Source organism: Leptidea sinapis, chromosome 5, assembly GCF_905404315.1.
Source record: "Leptidea sinapis chromosome 5, ilLepSina1.1, whole genome shotgun sequence".
NCBI lineage: Eukaryota > Metazoa > Arthropoda > Insecta > Lepidoptera > Pieridae > Leptidea > Leptidea sinapis.
The window spans coordinates 11,178,204-11,198,708 of NC_066269.1; the positions used below are offsets into that span (position 1 = coordinate 11,178,204).

General features: G+C 36.1%; 1 protein-coding gene across 4 annotated transcripts in view; it reads left to right on the forward strand.

Annotated features, from left to right (window-relative positions):
* LOC126964454 (copper-transporting ATPase 1) overlaps positions 1–20,505 on the forward strand; it is a 94,009-nt gene that overhangs the window by 33,129 nt on the left and 40,375 nt on the right. For all 4 annotated transcript variants that reach the window (XM_050807556.1, XM_050807553.1, XM_050807555.1 and 1 more), the window contains 2 exons: positions 16,125–16,239; positions 18,668–18,792. In XM_050807556.1, coding sequence (XP_050663513.1) covers positions 16,125–16,239; positions 18,668–18,792 — 240 coding nt within the window. The remainder of the gene's footprint in view (positions 1–16,124; positions 16,240–18,667; positions 18,793–20,505) is intronic.

Consider the following 20,505-nt stretch of genomic DNA (forward strand, 5'->3'; position numbering starts at 1 on the left):
TATGATAATGATTGTACAAGTTTTGCAATATCAGAAGCAAAATATCAATAAAACAACGGGAAACACTCAAATGACAAATGGCGTAGTTATGAAACAAGTGATTGACAATTGACGTTCTAGACAATTCTGTGGCTGTCACTGTCAGCACAGATAAAAAATACAAAACGAGATTCAGAACGGACTCTTTCTTCGATCGATTTCTTTATAATATTAAGTTGATATTTAATTTTTTTTAACAAAAGACATTATGTTATGTTAATTATAATGTATTTTTTAGTAACGTACTTTTATTGAATCAATCATCTGGTGCAAATGGTTTTGGGTTGAATTGTATAAAATCATTCACATTAATCGATTATAGTAATCGGTATCCTATTTTAATCGTCAATTTTAAGATGATGAAAACTTAATTTTGAGATTTCTCGTGTTTTTTTTTTATTTTATGGAACAGGAGGACAAACGAGCGTACGGGTCACCTGTTGTTAAGTAATCACCGCTGCCCACAATCTCTTGCAACACCAGAGGAATCACAGGAGCGTTGCCGGCCTTTAAGGAAGGTGTACGCGCTTTTTTTGAAGGTAACCATATCGTATCGTCCTGGAAACACCGCACAAGGAAGCTCATTCCACACTTTTGTAGTACGAGGAAGAAAGCTCCTTGAAAACCGCACTGTGGAGGACTGCCACACATCCAGATGGTGAGGATGATATCCTAACTTGTGGCGTGTCGTGCGAAGGTGGAATTCGGCGGCAGGAATCAGGTTAAACAGCTCTTCGGAACACTCCCCGTGATAAATGCGGTAGAAGACACACAATGAAGCGAAGCCAAGTGATCCAGCCGTTCACAGAGCACTCCCCTCCAACACAGGGTCCCCGACAATTTCAGCTGCTCCGCGTTGCACACGGTCAAATGGATCGAGCTGATACTGGGGTGCGCCAGACCAGAGATGACAGCATTACTCCATGTGTGGCCGGACTTGCGCTTTGTAGAGCGCTAGTATGATCTTATCGTTTTCTAGATTGTGAATTAGCCTAATTTTGTATATTTAGAATAGAAAAATTAGACAATTTTTTAAACCATGTCTCAACTTATTACATTTTGGCCCAGAAATCCCCGTCTCCTTTCAATAAATACGTCGATGTAGATAAATAACAAAAATATATTTTTTTACGTAAAAACTCTACTGTAGAAACTAGAAATACAGTTACATTATACGCGTTTTACTCCTATTCCTTTAAAATGTATGTTTATTAAACATTAATGTTCGAAGTAAATCCATCGACCAGCATTATATTACAAATAGTTCTCAGTAGATAAAATTAATTATTTATAACCATGTGTTGCTTTCAGTAGGGCAGTACGCGTTTAACCATTGATCACGCCGGCCCCAGTTATCATTCTTTTATAACCATTACAGGGCCGGTCCGAGTAACCATTGTAACCAATTAATAGTAGAGATCCGCGTACCCCCCATTAGAACAATTAATTATATTTACTTAACAAGTGTCATAGATTAGATTAGTACCTTAAGTAAATAAAAATGATTACCATAAAAACCAATATATTTTAAAACTGCTAGTAAATAATAAGAGGATATACTTACAATGTACTAGCCTACACGAACAAAACATGCGAGAGTTAAGAACATCTCTAATAGACCAAACACATGATCGGATTTGGTACGGCCGGACCAACGGCCGGTCTATATATCTACCCAGGGGCGTGCATTGGTTTACTAGGAAGGTAGGCACTGTGGATCTAACTAGTCGTAGTCGAGCTTTGGAAAGAGCAAATATTGCTTACCGTAGCTATTTAGTATCTAGCCTAAGGAAACATTTTATGAGTGGATGTTCAATAGAAGTTTGATAACAAAATAATGGAACCAAATTTATTTAAATTAACTTTAATATTACTGCTATATTTATTTAGGTTCATAACGAGGTAGGCACTGCCTAATTGCCTGTATGATTTGCACGCTCCTGCCCTAAGTGAACCCCTTTTCAATACAAAATACTTCTAAAATATAAATAATTAAAAAAACTGGCATAAAAAGATTTTGTCAAAGGTAATGTTTTTAATTGGTTTGTTGTCTGCAGCTAATCTGTGCGTGAGAGAAGGGTGGCCTTGTTGATACCACGTGATTTTTATGGTTTATGTTCTCGTTGTAAATCGTGACTTGTTAAGAGGGATCTGATTGTGTCATATATATCAGGGCCATGAAAACTGTTATGACCATCGTTTGAGAAGAAACCCCACCCGATTAAAACTGCTAGTAAATAATAAGAGGATATACTTACAATATACTAGCATACACGAACAAAACATGCGAGAGCTAAGAACATCTCGGTCTCTCATCTCTCTGATCGGATTTAGTACGGCCAAATCATCGGATGCGCTCTGGTAGCGGACCATATTGGATGGTATGTCGCATTGTCCATCGTACAATTTCAAATTCAAATATTTTTATTCAAAATAGGATATGAACACTTATTGAAAGTCAAAAAACTACCACCCATTCCAAAATGAATGCCTCAGGCCTGAGAAGAATGGGCGCAACAAACTCAGCGGGCTTTTTTTTCATCAAAAATATGTTTTACAATTTAAGTAACATTTTACAATTAAACTTATCATTTATTAGCCTGAGGGCGGTCGCTCCATTCCCAATCTGTGGTAAAATTAAGAAAGTCATTTATGGTATAGTAACCTTTACCACACAAACGTTTTTTAACAATTCTTTTGAATAACGTAATACTTTTGTTTTGAACATTTTCTGGGATCCTGTTGTAAAAGCATATACATCGCCCCACAAAAGACTTGCTAACTCGACTTAGCCGAGTAGTAGGCATTATAAGCTTATGTCTGTTCCAGAATTAGTATTATTACCGCCCGGACCGTACCGAGTGTGACACCGGACCAATTGGTGCGAGGCGCCCACCGGACCGGCCGTTGGTCCGGCCATACCAAATCCGATCATGTGTTTGGTCTATAAGCGTTGTAAAGTTGCTAGTGTGGAGTGTGATAGTTCACACGTCAGTCTCACTCGTAAATAGTGGCCGCGATTTGCAGACAAGTGTAAATCGGGCATAACAAGCAAGCGGAAGGAAACGTCGTAATAGAGACGGGCGTGGTTCTAATTACAATAAAGTGTCGGTATTACACAAACATTGTGCAAGTACACGCAAATTTTTACTTGCAGAAACGATGAAGGTCGTATTAACTGATGATGATGATCATTAGCTCATAACAATGACAAGATGACTTGAGTCCTAACGCATTACAGAACAATTTGAGGCGTACAGCAATGCGATACGTCGAATAGTAATGATGTGAATAGGTACTTTGTTTATAGGTATTTTAGTTTAAATTTGGAATAACTTTACTTCGTGTTTATTAATAACACAGGATATGTAATAATTTAGATGATTTTCGTGTATGTATCACTCAAGGCTTGGAACCGGATTCAATAGTTAAAATCAGTTGGTATCCGTGGTTTCCTTCAAAGTGTAGATGTTATGAAAATTTTAACAGGTTTATCCCACGGGAGTACAAACAAGTCGATCGTCGATCTACCAAATGGACTGTTAGCTGGTATCGTGCAGTCTAGTGGGGACTAAACCTAACGAAAATTTAAACTTAGCTTTGACAAATGTCTCGGTAATTATATGTGGAATAAACCGTTTGTAACCGGTTTATTCAAGGATATCTTTATACTAAAGTTGAATAACCAAAAACCGTGAAATAGTGGCTAAAGGAAAGACGGGATCAATTATAATAACCTATAAAGTTCTCTATATAGTTAAACATTAATCGATTCGATTTTTTTAACGGTTTCCACTCCTTACTATGGCAAATATTTATATATGTATATATTATATGAAATTATACCAAAATGTTATAATATTATTAATTAATTTTTTTTTTCTCTGAACATCTGAACTTTGATTTTCACATAGCTTTAATTTCAACTAGATACTTCCACGCGTCCCAAAGACAGGGTCTTGACAGACAGACGGATGGACAACAAAGTGATCCTATAAGTAGAGGAGTTATATTTTTTTCCTTTTGATGTACGAAACCCTAGCTTAGAAGCCCTCTGAATTTTTTGCGCCCGTTCTTTTCAAATCCGAGGCATACTTCTTCGAATGGGTGATGATAGCTTTTGACGTTCAATAAAACGATTTAAAATGAATAAAAAAAATATGAAATGATATGAATGAATGGATTTAGAAACAACGCTCCCAAAAGAAAAAGTCAAGTCACGTTTTTAATTAGTTTTTTAGCCGTATGATTCTATTTTGCAAACAATGCCTCTATTGTTCCACTTATCTGTATAGTGACAAAAAAAAAACAAGAGTTTAGTAACGGTAACGGATTGGCATCGCTTTGAATTGTTACTGCGGTGGTATTTGATCGAGAAGTGTTCTGGATTAAAGGTGACGGGGTCTTTAAAACAGCAAGAGAAATATGACCGCAAGTAAATAAGGGACGAGACGAGCAGGACGTCCTGCTTATTGTAATTGATACGCCCTGCCCATTACCTAGCAGTGCCGCTCAGGATTCTTGAGAAACCCCAAAAATTCTGAGCGGCACTACAACTGCGGTTGTCACCTTGAGACATAAGATTTTAACTCCCATTTGCCCAGTAATTTCACTAGCTACGGCGCCCTTCAGACCAAAACACAGTAATGCTTACACATTACTGCTTCGCGGTAGAAATAGGCGCCGTTGTGGTACCCATAATCTAGCTAACTAATCTATCTGTGCTTAACTGTTTAATATGGTCGAACTCCTACTGTCGTGCGGTCGGAAAGCCTTTAAGAGCAACGGCTAGCTGGCGCTTTATAACCTAGTTCCTAAAAAATCATTAAGAGAAAAATTTAAAGAAATAAACATTTTGACTGTTGCTTCTCAATACATTTTCGATAATGTTTTGTATGTTCATAAGCACATTGAGGAATTTTCTAGAAACTGTGACATTCATAATGTTAACACGAGGAACAAACATAAACTTGTTATGCCCACTACTCGGTTGGGTCGAGTTAGTAAGTCTTTTGTTGGGCGATGTATATGCTTCTACAATATGATCCCAGAAAATGTACAAAACAAATGTGTTACGAAATTTAAAAGAATTGTTAAAAAACGTTTGTGTGGGATAGGTTATTATAGCATAAACGATTTTCTTAATGACACCACGGACTGGGATTAAAGCGAACACCCTCAGGCTCTTTAATTATTAATGTTTAATGTACGATATTACATTGTAATCCATATTTTATATAAAAAAAAAGCCCGCTGAGTTTCTTGCGCCCATTCTTCTCAGGTCTGAGGCAGTCTCTTTTGAATGGGTGGTAGATTTTGACGTTCAATAAGTGATTATAAATCCTATTTTGAATAAAAATATTTGAATTTGAATTTGTCATATATGTTATACAGGCTCACGATATTGCTTGTGTCAAGTCTTTGATTGTTATATTGTATCCACTGACCTCTACTATATACCACTGGACTGGCGGCTGTCAAAGTTCTTTTGTGGCCGTTTGATTTTCGCCATTTTGGCGCTGTTGACCAAGTAGCGAGAGTCCGCGGTACTAAAACTAGTGATGATAACCTCAGCAAACATCGATAGATGGTGGGTAACTATTTACAAAAATAAATTGTGTACTTTATTAAGTTGACTCTAAGAGTATAAACGACACGGAAAAGGAACCAAATTTATTCAAAAGGCAAAAATACTTCAGAGTATTATACCTTCCTTCGCAGCCATTTGTGTTATACGTCAAAATAGTTCTCTGGACGCTCGCGAGTGGCGCTTCAAATAGGCACAAAAAAATTGCTGTCAAACATATGGAACAGCCTGTCCAGTGGTATTTATACAGGTCAGTGATTGTATCATAGTGTCTAGTAGCTAAGTAATATTATATTCTCTTAATAATATTAGTAAAGATAAACGTAGGTGAAACCCAGGGCATTAATAACTTTTAAAAAACTGTTTTTATATAGAAATACAACCAGGAACTGCACAAATGAATCACGCGTATGACGCGTAGTGCCGCGGTTACATAAAAATAACAATAACATTTATAATTACAACATTAAACAACTATTATGTGAATAGAATTCGGTTTACAATATCTAAGCGGGTATTTAAAAACATTTTCGAAACGGCGGCCATGTTGGATTCTAGCGGGCAGGGTCATAGTTCGTTGAGCGGCTGGCGTGGCCTGTTGTGTGGGAAAAAGCTGTCAATTTTTTTTGTGCTGGTAAGTACTGAATACAATACTATTCGATTTGGAGGGTGATAATGCACTTAAGTAAAATAATGGGTTCAAACGGGTAGTATTTCGTAGTACAGATATCGCGCGAGTTGAATGCAGAGTTCAGAAATGCGATAGTGCAGTGACCTAATTATAATTGATAATCATAATCATGAGTGTGTCGATAAATTTCAACAATGATTCAAGTTCACCATTTTATCCTAATAATAAAATCTCAAACTTTTGTTCTGACTTTCTTAAAATATACATGTGTAAAACATTTTCCGCCATTTCTCGTGCTTGCCGATGAATAATAACTCCACTGATTTGGAACGGAACCTGATTATCAGTTATTATTATTAAAATCAAAAAAATAACACGAAATTGCAAATTTAGTATTAACGCGATAACACGGTAAGCGACGACTATGGCACAGCAGTACACTGCAGGCGCGCGAGGCGAGCCGTGTGGAAAGCGGGGGGAGATGCTCCCGCTCTTCACACCAGGCCCCGACTACATTCAACTCGCGCGCTTAGTGTACCTACTTCGAACTACTACCAGTTTGCACTGATTATTTTGATACATTTCGCCGATTTCTACGATCGCATAGATTGCACCCCACGACGCAAACTTAAAAATAATCCGCACCAGCTGGATGTCTGTCGTTGCTGTCTTCAAGGCCTTTTCTCCCTCGACATACAGTATGATTTAATTAAAAAAAAAGCGTCTGTCATTTTCATAAAAATAAACTAAATACAACAAATTAAATTCAGGATGAGATAAATTTAACTGGAAACTCGTACGCGTACTCTGCGTCGTAAGTTTTTCGTAAGGTCAGAGATTGGTATGTCGCGATTATAATATCAGCTACTACCGGAAGACATAGTGTTTTTAAGCCCCCCAAGATGGACCGATGATCTGGTCAAGATCGCCGGAATACGTTGTATGAGGGTAGAGCAGGACCCATCGTCATCGAGATCTTTGTGGGAGGCCATTACACAGCAGTGGACGTCTTCCGGCTGAAATGAATATCAGTTATTATAGTAATTATCTATAGTACTGATATTATATATTATAATCCTATAGGATTAATATCTATTAAGCATTAATGGCGAATAAACGCGAATTTCGATTTCGAAACATTTCTTCATGCGTTCTATCGTTTTTGAGACTGAGGTCTACCCTTACATACATACTTCGATGCAAGTTAAATTACTGTACCTACATCGGTCCAAGTCAACGGAGAATGGCAAAATCGGGGTCGTAAAGTGACTACGTCTTAGCTTTGCATTTTTATAACCCGTGTCTCTTTATTATGATAATTTTATCAAACTTCCTCTGCCCTACATGCGACAGACCAAACGTGTGTGTACGTAAGCATACCTACGGGTGCGCGGGCACCTCGAGACAGTCATTCAGTTGGTAGTTAATCTTTACAGAAGCGCGTTACTTTATTTCAGCCATGTTTTCTTTTATTTGATTATGTGATCAGAGTGAAATTTCTCTCAAATATGGAGAATCATAAAAAAACGTATAGATAAACTAAACAAACGAAAATACTACACTTAGGTACCTAATTATGCAAAGGAAGTATATAATTCAGTCAACCAGTAAATGAAAATTAAAATCCAGCCGCCAACAGACGTCAGTAATACCTGCAGGTTATAACCAGATCGAATTAAATTGCTTTAAGTCAAGAAATTTAACATCAACTTCATAATAAAACAGTGAGTTTTAAGTTAGTTTTGGCCTTGACAGATTGGTCGTCGGCCTTACAGGTACAAATAAATTGTTATGTGACGTGAAAATGTCGCGTGTTGTCTTTTTCGCGAGCCTCAGCCCTGGGAAGATACCCAATAAGAAAGAGTAGATCATAGTGTGTGGAAACCACACTACTATCTATTTATCATGAATCTAGCGCAGCTACGATTTGAATACGATTCAAAATGAGTCTTATCAGTGGACACCTAAAGTAGCTATTTCCTTAATAGGTGTGTAATTAAGTGAAACTACTGTTAATTTCTTTATTCTGTGACAGTATTGCGAGCAATATAATTGTAGTTCATATAAATTGTGTCACGTTAGATACAAAATCTTTAGTTCAACTGAAGATCATAATTGCAAACGAAACCTATGGAAGTAATTACATTTTTTTAACTGTTAATCATCTTGATTATTTTAACTGTTGGTCTGTTAGCTTTATATGAGCAGGTGATCTTGCTTGACAACAGTTGGATTAACTGCTTGTTTAAATATACTCAATGGTAATTTTAAAATGGTAATCGGAGATTATTATTGAAGTGATAACTTCTTTTGGGAGGGTAAACCGCTTCGTTACACAAAAAAAAATTAAATACAAATTTTATCTTGTTATTAATCCTAGAAGTGAGGGTTATCACTTTGATTTGCAAGTGCGACATCTCAAGTCAATTTCCTAATATGAAAATATTGGGGTTGAGCAGGTTATCAACCGTAAAGTAGAATCCTGTAGATTAAGCCACAGCCGGAGAGTTGAACAAAGCATACAAGATTTTATGACAATACTTTTTTTTTTTGAGAGGAGGAAAATACATTTACGTATTGAAGACCATATGTCGGACTTGGGAGTTCGCATAAGCGGACACCCTCTACCGACTAAAAACCTCCTCTGTGCTGTTAGCCCTGAAGGCCTAAGGAGACTCGACCCTCGGACCGGCTGTGTGCTTGTGGGAAGGACGATACGTCTCTCGAGCGGTTAGATCAGTTGGGAGAGCACTCGCACGGAACGCTAGAGGTCGTGGGTTCGAATCCCGCAGCGTTCATAAAATTTTGTGTTAATGTGAGAGATAAGTGTTTTCTATAAATGATAATTTTATATTGTAAACCATCAACCCACGTCTACCGGTTGATTGCGGTGACTCCGTGTGCTAATGTTTTCGATATCCGGTGTGCTATTCCAAGGATTTTCCGTTAACGTTCATTAAAATACAAAGAATTTTCCCAATACAATATTATATTAATATAAGTTTTGAAACTCTGGAAGACTGGCAGATGTCTCAAGTTTCAATTTTTTTTTTAAATCTTAGAACATGTGATCGGAATTGGTTTTTTTTTAGTCTAATGACCCCGTTAACCGAATAGTCGAGGAGGGGTATCTTGATGACAAATACAATATAATATATTATATGTTTGACAAATTACATATATTATATCAGTTATGTAATTAATAATTATATAACTAATAAAATGTGATGCTTTTTTGTTATTATATGCACGTATTCTATGACTCAACATCAATAAATAAAATGTTACATTTATTGAAGCGCTTAAAGCGCTGTAGGAGGGAAGTTTACGTGCCGTCTGCGCTTCGCATGCCCTTGCAAGGACGGTCTAAGGTTTCTTACATACATACATAAAATCACGCCTCTTTCCCGTAGGGGTAGGCAGAGACCACTTCTTTCCACTTGCTACGATCCTTACATACTTCTTTCGCTTCGTCCACTTTCATTATTCCTTTCATACATGCATTCCGGTTTAGGGTACTCTTGACCTGGCCTTTTTGCAAGACGTCCCTGATTTGATCTTGAAACGTCCGCCTAGGTCTACCCCTTCCAACACTTTCATTCACACTGGCCTTATACACTTTCTTCGTCAATCGTTCTTCATTTATTCTCTCGACATGTCCAAACCATCTCAGTATACCTTTCTCAATTTTTGTCACAACATCTTCTTTCAGACCACAACTATTCCTTATCTCACTATTTCTTATCCTGTCACTCAGTTTAACTCCTATCATACTTCTTAACGCTCTCGTCTCAACTGCATTTATTCTGCTTTCATGTTTCTTCTGCCATACCCAACTTTCACTTCCGTACATGAGTGTTGGAATCAACATCCCCTCATGCACAGCCAAACGAAACTTATTAGACACCTTCTGACTGTTCATAAAGGAGTGCAAAGCTCCATTCACCATGTTTCCTGCATTCACTCTTCTTTCAATATCACTCTCATACTTTCCATCTCTTGTTAGTTTAGAACCCAGATACACAAACTCATTCACCTGTTCAATTTTTTCATCTCCAATCACGATATTGCAGTCTGTCACTCTTTCAAGCACCATCACTTTCGTCTTCTTTACATTCATCTTCATTCCCTTTCTACCAAAAGCTCCATTCATAGCAGTTAACAACTCTTGCAACTCCTCGGCTGAAGATGCAAGTAATACTTGGTCATCAGCATTGGACTTATGTAACCGGTCCACTGCGAGTTCGACTCGCTTACGAAGAGACATACATAAATATATTACGGAACAATTGAAAAAAAAACTATAAAAAATTAATAGGAAAGAACCAAAGTCATATCTTACGGTTTATGAATAATTGATAATTCTATCCACAAGATGGGATGAACCAACACTAGACAAAATAACAGTTACCGTAAAACTGAGCCTACCGTTCGAGTGACGTATCGGTGATAAAATCTAGAATGCTTGTAGCTTCATCTACAGGATCTACTTAACAGTACAAAACCTGGTTAACCCCAATATTTGCCATATTAAGAAATTGACTTGAGATGTCGCTCTTGCAAATCTAAACAATTTGTTACCTTTTTTTAAGTGACATCTTTTATATATATATAAGTATATATTCTAATTCTATTTGTGTATTTAATCCCAGAAGCGAGGGTTATCACTTTGAAAACATAATAAATTGAAAAGAAGAGTTTGAAAACAGAAATAGAAAATTATGGAAAAAACTGAAAGAGGTCTTACTTCTATACATACCTCAATAAAGTAGAAATGTATAGTGACGTAATGTAGCAGATAGGGTAAAAACTTAAAGAACACACATATTAGTTACGTACATTTTTATATGTAGTGAATAGACATTGGCTGTTAAAATATAAGTGTTCAGATAATTGTATTTAATGTGTTACTAACCTATGGCTATGGCCTGAAATAAATGATATTATTAATATTATACATTCAGATTTTCAAGCGCTACAAGCGCTGAATGTGCTAAGTTTGCACACCGCCCTCAGTTCACACGTTTCGTTCAACCACAAGAACGAGAACCGCAAAATTATATTTTAGTTTTTTGTTTGACCTTACATGTCATAGTTCAGTTCAATTTGGTGGTTTTAATGTTTTTTGTTGCTTGTACGCGAGTTACTTATTGTGAGAGATCCTGATTACTAAGCCAGAGGCCCGTATTTGAATCACTAAAAAAGTGAAAGTGAAAAACTTGAAGTACTAAAAAATTTATAAAGGAATCAAAAGTCGTGTTTGTTGCAAGTGCTTATATAAAATATCAGATTAATAAGAAGATATATTTTTATAAAAATGTTATACTAAAAACATGGCGTGCCGTGTATATTAAATTATACAAAAATAAAATTCAACTCATTTTACTTAAATATACACGAAGCTAAATCGGTATATGTATTAAGAATTATTGTCTGTTTGTTTGTGCACGATACGGTCAGAACGGCTTAGCCGTTTTTTATATATTTTATTTAAAATTCCACTCTTACAAACTCTCAAGGCCCAAAACAAACAAACAAAACAACCTTGTGATGGATAAATAATACCATACATGCAGGTACAGTCGTGATCGTAATATGGATTAGGCACGCGTTGCGAAAGTTCTAGATCTCACGCCACAGTATGACAACACTACTCTATCGGTATAAAGATGCTTGTATACATGACGCTGGTGCCGCGTCGCTGCAAAACCGCATGTTTAAGTATAATTTTTATTTATTAAAAAAAAGCAATTGTGTGGTTTTATGAAACTTAATTATATACAAAATAACATATTAATATCATCATAATAATCGAAAAAAATACTAATATATTACTTCTTCATAAAAAATATGATTTAAAAAAATATTTGATTTATTTAAATTGCGTTACATGCGACTTAGTTACTAAACAAATAATTGAAGTATATGTACTAAATTATCTTATCTATACTATACTAATATTATAAAGCTGCAGTGTTTGTTTGTTTGTTTGAACGCGCTAATCTCTGGTACTACTGGTCCGATTTGAATGATTCTTTCAGTGTTGGGTAGTCCATTTATCGAGGAAGGCTATGTTTTTTTTTTCAAAATTAGGGATCCGTAATAAAATTGCTATTTTGTAACACAAGGTGTAAAATCGAAAACCTATTTTTGCGTGCGCTGCAAAAACTATTGACAATAGAACAAAATGATGTACAATATATATATAGGCAATATTTTATTACTTCGCGTGATTTATACTATATATGGCAAAACAACGTTTGCCGGGTCAGCTAGTCTAATATATAAAATTCTCGTGTCATGGTGTTAAACTTTGAACTCCTCCGAAACGGCTTGACCGATTCTCATGAAATTTTGAGTGCATATTGGGTAGGTCTGAGAATAGGACAACATCTATTTTTCATCCCCCTAAATGTTAAGGGTGGTACACACGATTTTTTTTTTGACATTTTTTTTTAAATTTGTTTCATTATGAGTCAGCATTAAAAAATACATACAACTTCAAATTTTCACCCATCTACGATCAACAGTTACTTTTGTATCGTGATTTTAATATCAGCAATACAACGTTTGCTCTGTCAGCTAGCAAACATAATATAAAAGTTGCACTTTAATTAATTAACTATTACTAAATTACAAAATAAAATAATAATAAATACAATGTCTTGCTTAGAAGCTATAACACTGTGTTTAAACTTAGGTAATCCTGGCTTTCAGGCGTCAAGCTCACATACAAAGTAAATGATCACAAAAAAGAAAAAAACTAAATAAATTAAAAAAAAAAAATATCTTTATAATAACCTATGTACGTAGGTAAACAATGTCATCAATGTGATGACTATTAACTACTTAATACAAATAAATCAATAAAGTTAGATTAGACCAGTTCCATTATGAGTTATTGATGAAGTAGAATACTCTTTATTTGTCAATATATAAAAAAAGGGAGACTTCTTTTCAGTTTCGTTGGCAATACTTTAATGAACCATGACCATTATTTTATTTTAACTAGAGATGTGCCGATTATGACTTTGGCCGACTAGCCGATTAGGGACTACGCGCACTTATTCAACTCCATTCGCGTTTCGCTGAACGATTTTGGTCACACTTATACAGCTCTGCTTCTATCAGCCGCGTACGGCGTCGTAAAAATGAGAATAATAACTTTAAATCACGTCTGCACTCTTTAATCTTTGCGTGCATAATGATTACGTCAAATCAATACAGGTCGCAACTTGTCGACAAGGAGTCGCGAACCATCCCTGTAAAGAGCTGTTCCGCCGCATTCGACGGCGAACAGCACTGTATGCGGCGGAACAGCTGAACGCTGTGTGTGCAGTCGCATAATAAAAACACATTTATCCTCATTTTATGCTAGTTTGCCGCGAAAGCAGAATGGACGCGGAAATCTGAATCGACGCGTACACGTCTCCATACAAAATTGTTGTTTTCTATGGACAAAAGCTGAAAAGAGCTGAATAAGTGCGCGTAGTCCCTTAGTCGGATGTAAAGATGGCGACTATTGGCATTTATTGATACTGATCTAGTTTGAAAATGTCATAGATGATGTTTTTTAACAATCATAATGTAATGTTGGAGAGTGATTACCAAAGAAAAGTTTGCGTTAGGTACATTGCGAAATGTATAGACTGATTATAACATAAAAATATTTGTAAACATACAAGGTTTTTATTTATTGTAATTTCCCCTACATAAATTTTACTGACAAATATGTAGGTTCATACAAAATAGGAAGCCGGATAGTCCGGGCGGTTTTTGCCGAATAATCGCCGACTAGTGGCCGACTGCGATAGTTGCCGGCTTTACCGACACGTAGGCACATCTCTAATTTTAACTCGTCCTTATTGCGGTGTTCACGCGGTTTTTTACGATGTCGGTGTTATGTATAAGAAGCCTTAGTAGTATGGGATTCCATGAATGTATAAGAAATAATCTTTTTGTTACCTTGTATTGTTTAAGCCGGGTGCACATATAACGAGCGACGGCTGAATAAATCTATTAAACGGAAGAGACGAGATACCTATGTGTAGCGAGAAGAATGTCTTGCTTTTGTCGTCGTTCTCTGTGGACAAGGTCCTACGCGACCACAGAACACATTTAAATAACAGTTCATTCTTACGAGCGTGCATATATCGAGGGCCTCAAACCAAACCAAATAAAATCAAATCAAAATCATTTTATTCATTCAGGTCACGGAATTGACACTTATGAATGTCAAAATATTTTTTCTTTTAACCACTAACCAACACTCCGGAAAAGGTTGAGCTTCCATTAGAAGAAGTGGCAAGAAACTCATTGCCATTCTATCAAAATTAAGTCAGCATTAACAGGTTCATCGTTTGATATATTGTTTTAATCCTACTAGTATCTTCCCTTTCTTGGCGTGTACGTACTTGCAGAATGGGATGTCGCCAACTTAATGGCTTACTGAAACATACAGGCTTGGCCTGCATGTTTCAGTATGACAACTCTCTCTGTTAATGATTATTCTCTTAAAAAACATTTTATTGAGATAAAACCTTTGGTTGCGAATGCAACTACTAGTTACAATATTTATGTTAAGTGTTTGTTACTTATTTTACCCGCATTACATAGCCCAGCGTGACGGCTAAGTCTCACTCGGTACCAAAAAATATAGGTGCTCAGCGCGTGTAAGAAATTTTCATTTCAAAAGCATACGAGATTGTATATTTCCTTGTTACACGTGTGCATACGAACAGAATTATAGATAAGATTTTATCAATATTTGTTTTGTTAAATGTTTGTGCAGAAATGCTTTTAGTGTTTTGTTTATATATTCATTGATTTGTCTTTCTAGGATTCCATGTACGCAGGGTAACAGAGTGGTATTATAACTATAGCTCCACTGTTCGTCCGTCTGTCTGTCTGTCAGCGGATTTACCTGCTTGATGGTCGTGTTGGGATTTGCCATATAGATTTTTTTTTGTTGTTACAATGGTAATACACATTCTGTAACATGTTGCAGCAGTCTAACTGTTGCGGTCTACGAGATACAAGCTTCTAACAGACAGACGGACGAACTGTGGTCTTTAGTAACAGAGTTGCAAATCTCGCATTGCTCATAATGTACTTTGGCAGAAATATTTTTTTTTTACATTTCTCATGTTTTATGATATTATATCCATATAAGCATGAACTTGATGATGGTTAAATTTAACACAAGTTACAGTTAATACGGAGAAGAAGTGCATAAATCTATTCTTAGTTTATAAAATGCCTTATGAATACATTGAATTAATTAAAATAAATATAACACACACTACTACTTCAATGACGTACAAGTTACACACACATACATACATAGTAATTAAATGAATTATGGTCGAATTTCCAATGCAGGGCGACCACTATTTAATATAATTTTTCATATTCAAATTCAAATATTTTTATTCCAAATAGGATATGATATCACTTATTGAAAGTCAAAAACTACCGCCCATCCGAAAAACCATGCCTCAGACCTGAGATGAACGGGCGCAACAAACTCTGGGGACTTCTTTTTTTTTTCATAAAAAATATGGTTACGAAGTAATATCGTATTTTCTTCGATTAACGCGAGTGTTACACATTTAAATAAAACACTTTTTAAAGTTAACCCGATGTTTCAAGACCTTACTAGATCTCGTTTTCAGGGGATCTTGAAACGTCGGGTTAAATAAAATAAATTACACGCGTCTTAATCCTTTGAAAGTGTTTTAGAACTAATATCGTACAATGAAACTTATTATGAAGGCGGTCGCTCCATTCCCAACCTGTGGTATCGTTATTCGTATTCAACGGCACTACGCTATATAGTTAGAATTATATTATGTGTTTTGTCAACAGCGATTCAGCCGAGCTGGTCTCCGTCCGCGTGCTCATCAATGGCATGACATGCCAGTCCTGTGTGCGCAGCATAGAGAGTTCGGTGAGAGAGCTGCCAGGGATTTATCACGTCAAGGTGAGCGCGATCCGTAATTTCAATAATGAATATTCTGTTCCCCACTTTCAACTGTACTTTACCAGTGGGAGGCTCCTTTGCTCAGGATGCCGGCTAGATTATGGGTACCACAACGGCGCCTATTTCTGCCGTGAAGCAAGTAATGTTTAAACATTACTGTGTTTCGGTCTGAAGGGCGCCGTAGCTAGTGTAATTACTGGACAAATGAGACTTAACATCTTGTCTCAAGGTGACGAGTGCAATTGTAGTGCCGCGCAGATTTTTTGGGTTTTTCAAGAGAGTAATGGGTAGGGCGTCTTAATTACCATCAGCTGAACGTCCTGCTCATGTCCTTCCTTATTTTCATAAAAAAAAACATTGAACTGACAATAGAATCCTGCCAGTGGTCAGGTGCTATGCTCAGTGGCGTGCATTAGTTTTCTAGTAAGGTAGGCACTGTGGATCTGTAGTTGAGCTCTTGTAATATGCAAAGATTTCTTACCGTAGGTATCTAGCGTAAGAACTTTTTTTTATGAGGGTGTTCAATAGAAGTTCAGTTATAAAATAACGGAACCAAATTAAAATTGATATGTCTTTGTTCAAATCTCAGGTTGTGGCTTCATCTACAGGATCTACTTTACAGTTGATAAGCTGCTCAACCTCAATATTATATCTTTTAACGAGCAATTCTTGTATATAAATACATATAATCTGAATTCGGAAACGGCTCCAACGATTTTAATGAAATTTAGTATACAGGTAGTTTCGGGGACGAGAAATCGATCTAGCTAGGTTTTAGTTTTAAGAATACAAAGGTAAATTTCGCCACTATATACAAGACTATAATAGCTCAGATGGGCCATTGGGTGATCCGGAAAGCAGAAGACCCGGGTTCGAATCCAGATGTCCTTTTAGTTTTGTACCTTCTTAAAAATCCGAGCAAGGGTCGGTCATTCAGGTACTAATTCTTTAATAGGAAATTGACTTGAAATGTCGCTCTTTCAAATCTAAACAATTTAAATTAAACTTAATCAACTTTAACACTAGTGCTATATTTATTTCTTACTAGCTCACCCGACAGACGTTGTTCTGTTTATAATAAAAAAAATCTTGCGGGTGGAATTTTTGAAATCCGTTCTTAGCTGACCTCTACTCGGCGAAAGGAATATTCCTACCAAATTTCAATCACGCCTTATGGTTCCAGAGATATCGTGATGAGTGACTATATACGTGGAAATCTCTTATATATATATATATAGATTACGATTTATCAATGTACATATAGTTGGTTGTCAAATGTCAAATATTATGTTTGCGTTCAGAAATTTAATTTATGACAAAACTTAAGATTTATCAATCTCCATAAAAATAATCTGATAAATAGTTAAGAACTGTAGTTAATTTACCAACTATAGTAAGCTAAAGTAAGAAAAATAAAAAAAATCTAATTAATTATTCAGTTTAAACTATTCAATTCAATTTCAATTTGATTTCTGAACGACAGGGACACTTCAAAGGAAAACCAAAAATATCTAATTCCGAGCCTTTTTTTTATATTTATTCACCTTTTAAACCTTCCCTGGGCTTCCACAAATAATTCAAGACCAAAATTTGCCAAATCGGACCAGCCGTTCTCGAGTTTTAGCGAGACTAACGAACAGCAATTCATTTTTATATATATAGATAACGACATAGGCACTGCCTACTTGCCTATATGATAATAACGCCCCTGGCTATACTAGAGAACTAATACTGGATTCACATATTATGACGAACGAATCGGCTGAAAAAAAAGGTGAGACCTTTCGTTGGCTGTCATTCGCCGGTGTTCTTTGTGTGTGGACAAGGTCTAAGAGATGCGTTTTTTGATGTTTTTTGAAATGAGAGCATTTACGTCAATATTGTTTTTGTTTGTAATGAATGAATTCAAAATGTGGGTATAGCAAGAGCTGGGAATCACTTTCTAAGAGTAATTTTTTATTCTCTCTTTATCTATTTCTCTTTTAGAATGCTTTTTGATTCCAGTTAACTATCATTGCTTTGTATACTATAACTTTTTAAAAACGCTTACACCTAATTACGCTGAGTAACGATGCTTGTTCACTGCGAAACATCGTTTGGAAACACGTACTTTATTGTTTTATATTATAATAATAATATTGACACACTTTTACACAAATTATTTTGACCCAAACTAAGCATAGCCTGTGCTATGGGCACAATAAAACGATATATTTAATACAATATACTTACTTAAACATACATAAATACATATAAACATCCATGCATCCAACTCGGAAACAAACATCCATATTCATCATAAAAATGTTTGCACCTACCGGGATTCGAACCCGGGACCTCTAGCTCAGTAGGCAGGGTCACTAACCACTAGGCCATATGGGTCGGCATATTTACTTGTGATATCCAATAAGTCTGGCGCATGTTTCAGGTGGACCTAGCTGAGAGTGCCGGCTACTTCAGATATGAGCGAGGCGCGTGCACGGCTGACGACATCCGGCGCCACATAGAGGATATGGGGTTCGAGGTCCCGAACGACGTTGATGACGAAAACAAGTGAGTCGACAGAAACATTTATCAATCAATCAATCAATCAAATTCTTTATTTGCGTACAAACATGGTATGTTACGATGGTATAATCTTACAGTTTCACATGTTGCGCCAGGCTTAACTAGGCATGCAAATTAATTTAATACAGTAAATAGTAAGGTAAATAACACATAACAAGATTAGATGATATAATATGTCAACATGTCAGAAACAATAAATATTAATTATCATAATACTGAAAAATAATACAGAACTACAGACTCACATAATAATAAATATTGTCTAATTAATTATTAACAAAAATTTTCACATTTTATGTTATGATATTACTCGCGTTCAGAAATTCATTTATCGTATAAAATAGTCGCTCACTTAACCAGTGTTTAAGATTTTTTCTTAAAAAGTCTTTTATTAAATAATTTTAAATTAATGGGCAGTTTATTGTATATTCTGACACTCATAGCAAGACAACTCTTGTCATACTGCAAGGTCAGTGGGAATTTCGTCGAAAATTAGTCTTATTTGGATCCCGGCGGTTTCTTCGAGTGTTAGTGTCACAAAAATTCTTGAATAAATCACTATTAAATTTCACAGATCTATATTTACATGTTCTTTATAAGTCAGGGCACGGGCCGCACTGCATAGAGCACAATACAGTAATAGAACAGTACTTTAACTTCTAACTAGAGCGACCAAATCGACACACGCACACATACACACGATTGACACGGCTGCTAAGCAATCTTGAGAAGACAACCTATTGAGTGCCACTCCGTACGCCGCCAAGACTGGTCCGTGTTAAATTACCTGGTCCGCGCCGTCCGTATCATCATACTTATTTGACCCATATGGCCTAGTGGTTAGCGACCCTGCCTACTGAGCTTGAGGTCCCGGGTTCGAATCCCGGTAGGTGCAATCACTTATATGATGAATATGGATGTTTGTTTCCGAGTCCTTGATGTTTATTTGTATTTATGTATGTTTAAGTAAGTATATTGTAGTATATTGCACTCATAATACAGGCTATGCCTAGTTTGGGGCAAGATAACTTGTGTAAGAGTGTGTCAATATTATTATTATACTTTTGTATGCAACAACCCTAGCGCTCCGCCCAGACGTAGTTATAAATTTCACGGAGACGGATGAGTTACGCTACTGTTCAATTAGCTGTATTGTGGCATAGAGATGTGTGGGAGTGTTGGAATTTTGTTGCAGCGTTCGGCGTGTCTACAACTCCTGAGGATCGCGGGTGTAGAGATGAAACACGTGTCGAATCCGTTTCAGTAGGGTTGTCACTTGTCACGTTAACTGACTCAATAGTTCAGTCGACAGTTGAGGCCGTGCGGGCGGGAGGTGTATCATATATATATAGTATATCTCATTAATGCATGAATATTATACACGACTCGTAAATATTTGGTGTTGGTCTATTGACATGTTCGTCTTCTTTTATTTTGTCTACGAATAAAAACTATGCACCAAAATTAGTAATTTTAATAATTATTATTCCTAATTTCTCTATTATTTTTAAATTACTTAATAACTCTTCAACACATATATATATATTCAATAATATATATTCAACTTCATAGCAACGTCTAATTTAAATTTTTTAACAATACAGACACGAATATCAAGAAAATAGCTAAGGGTTGCAATTGAATATGAGAGCAAGTGCATGCGAAATTTATTGTTAGGATTCCACGAGCAGTGATTGG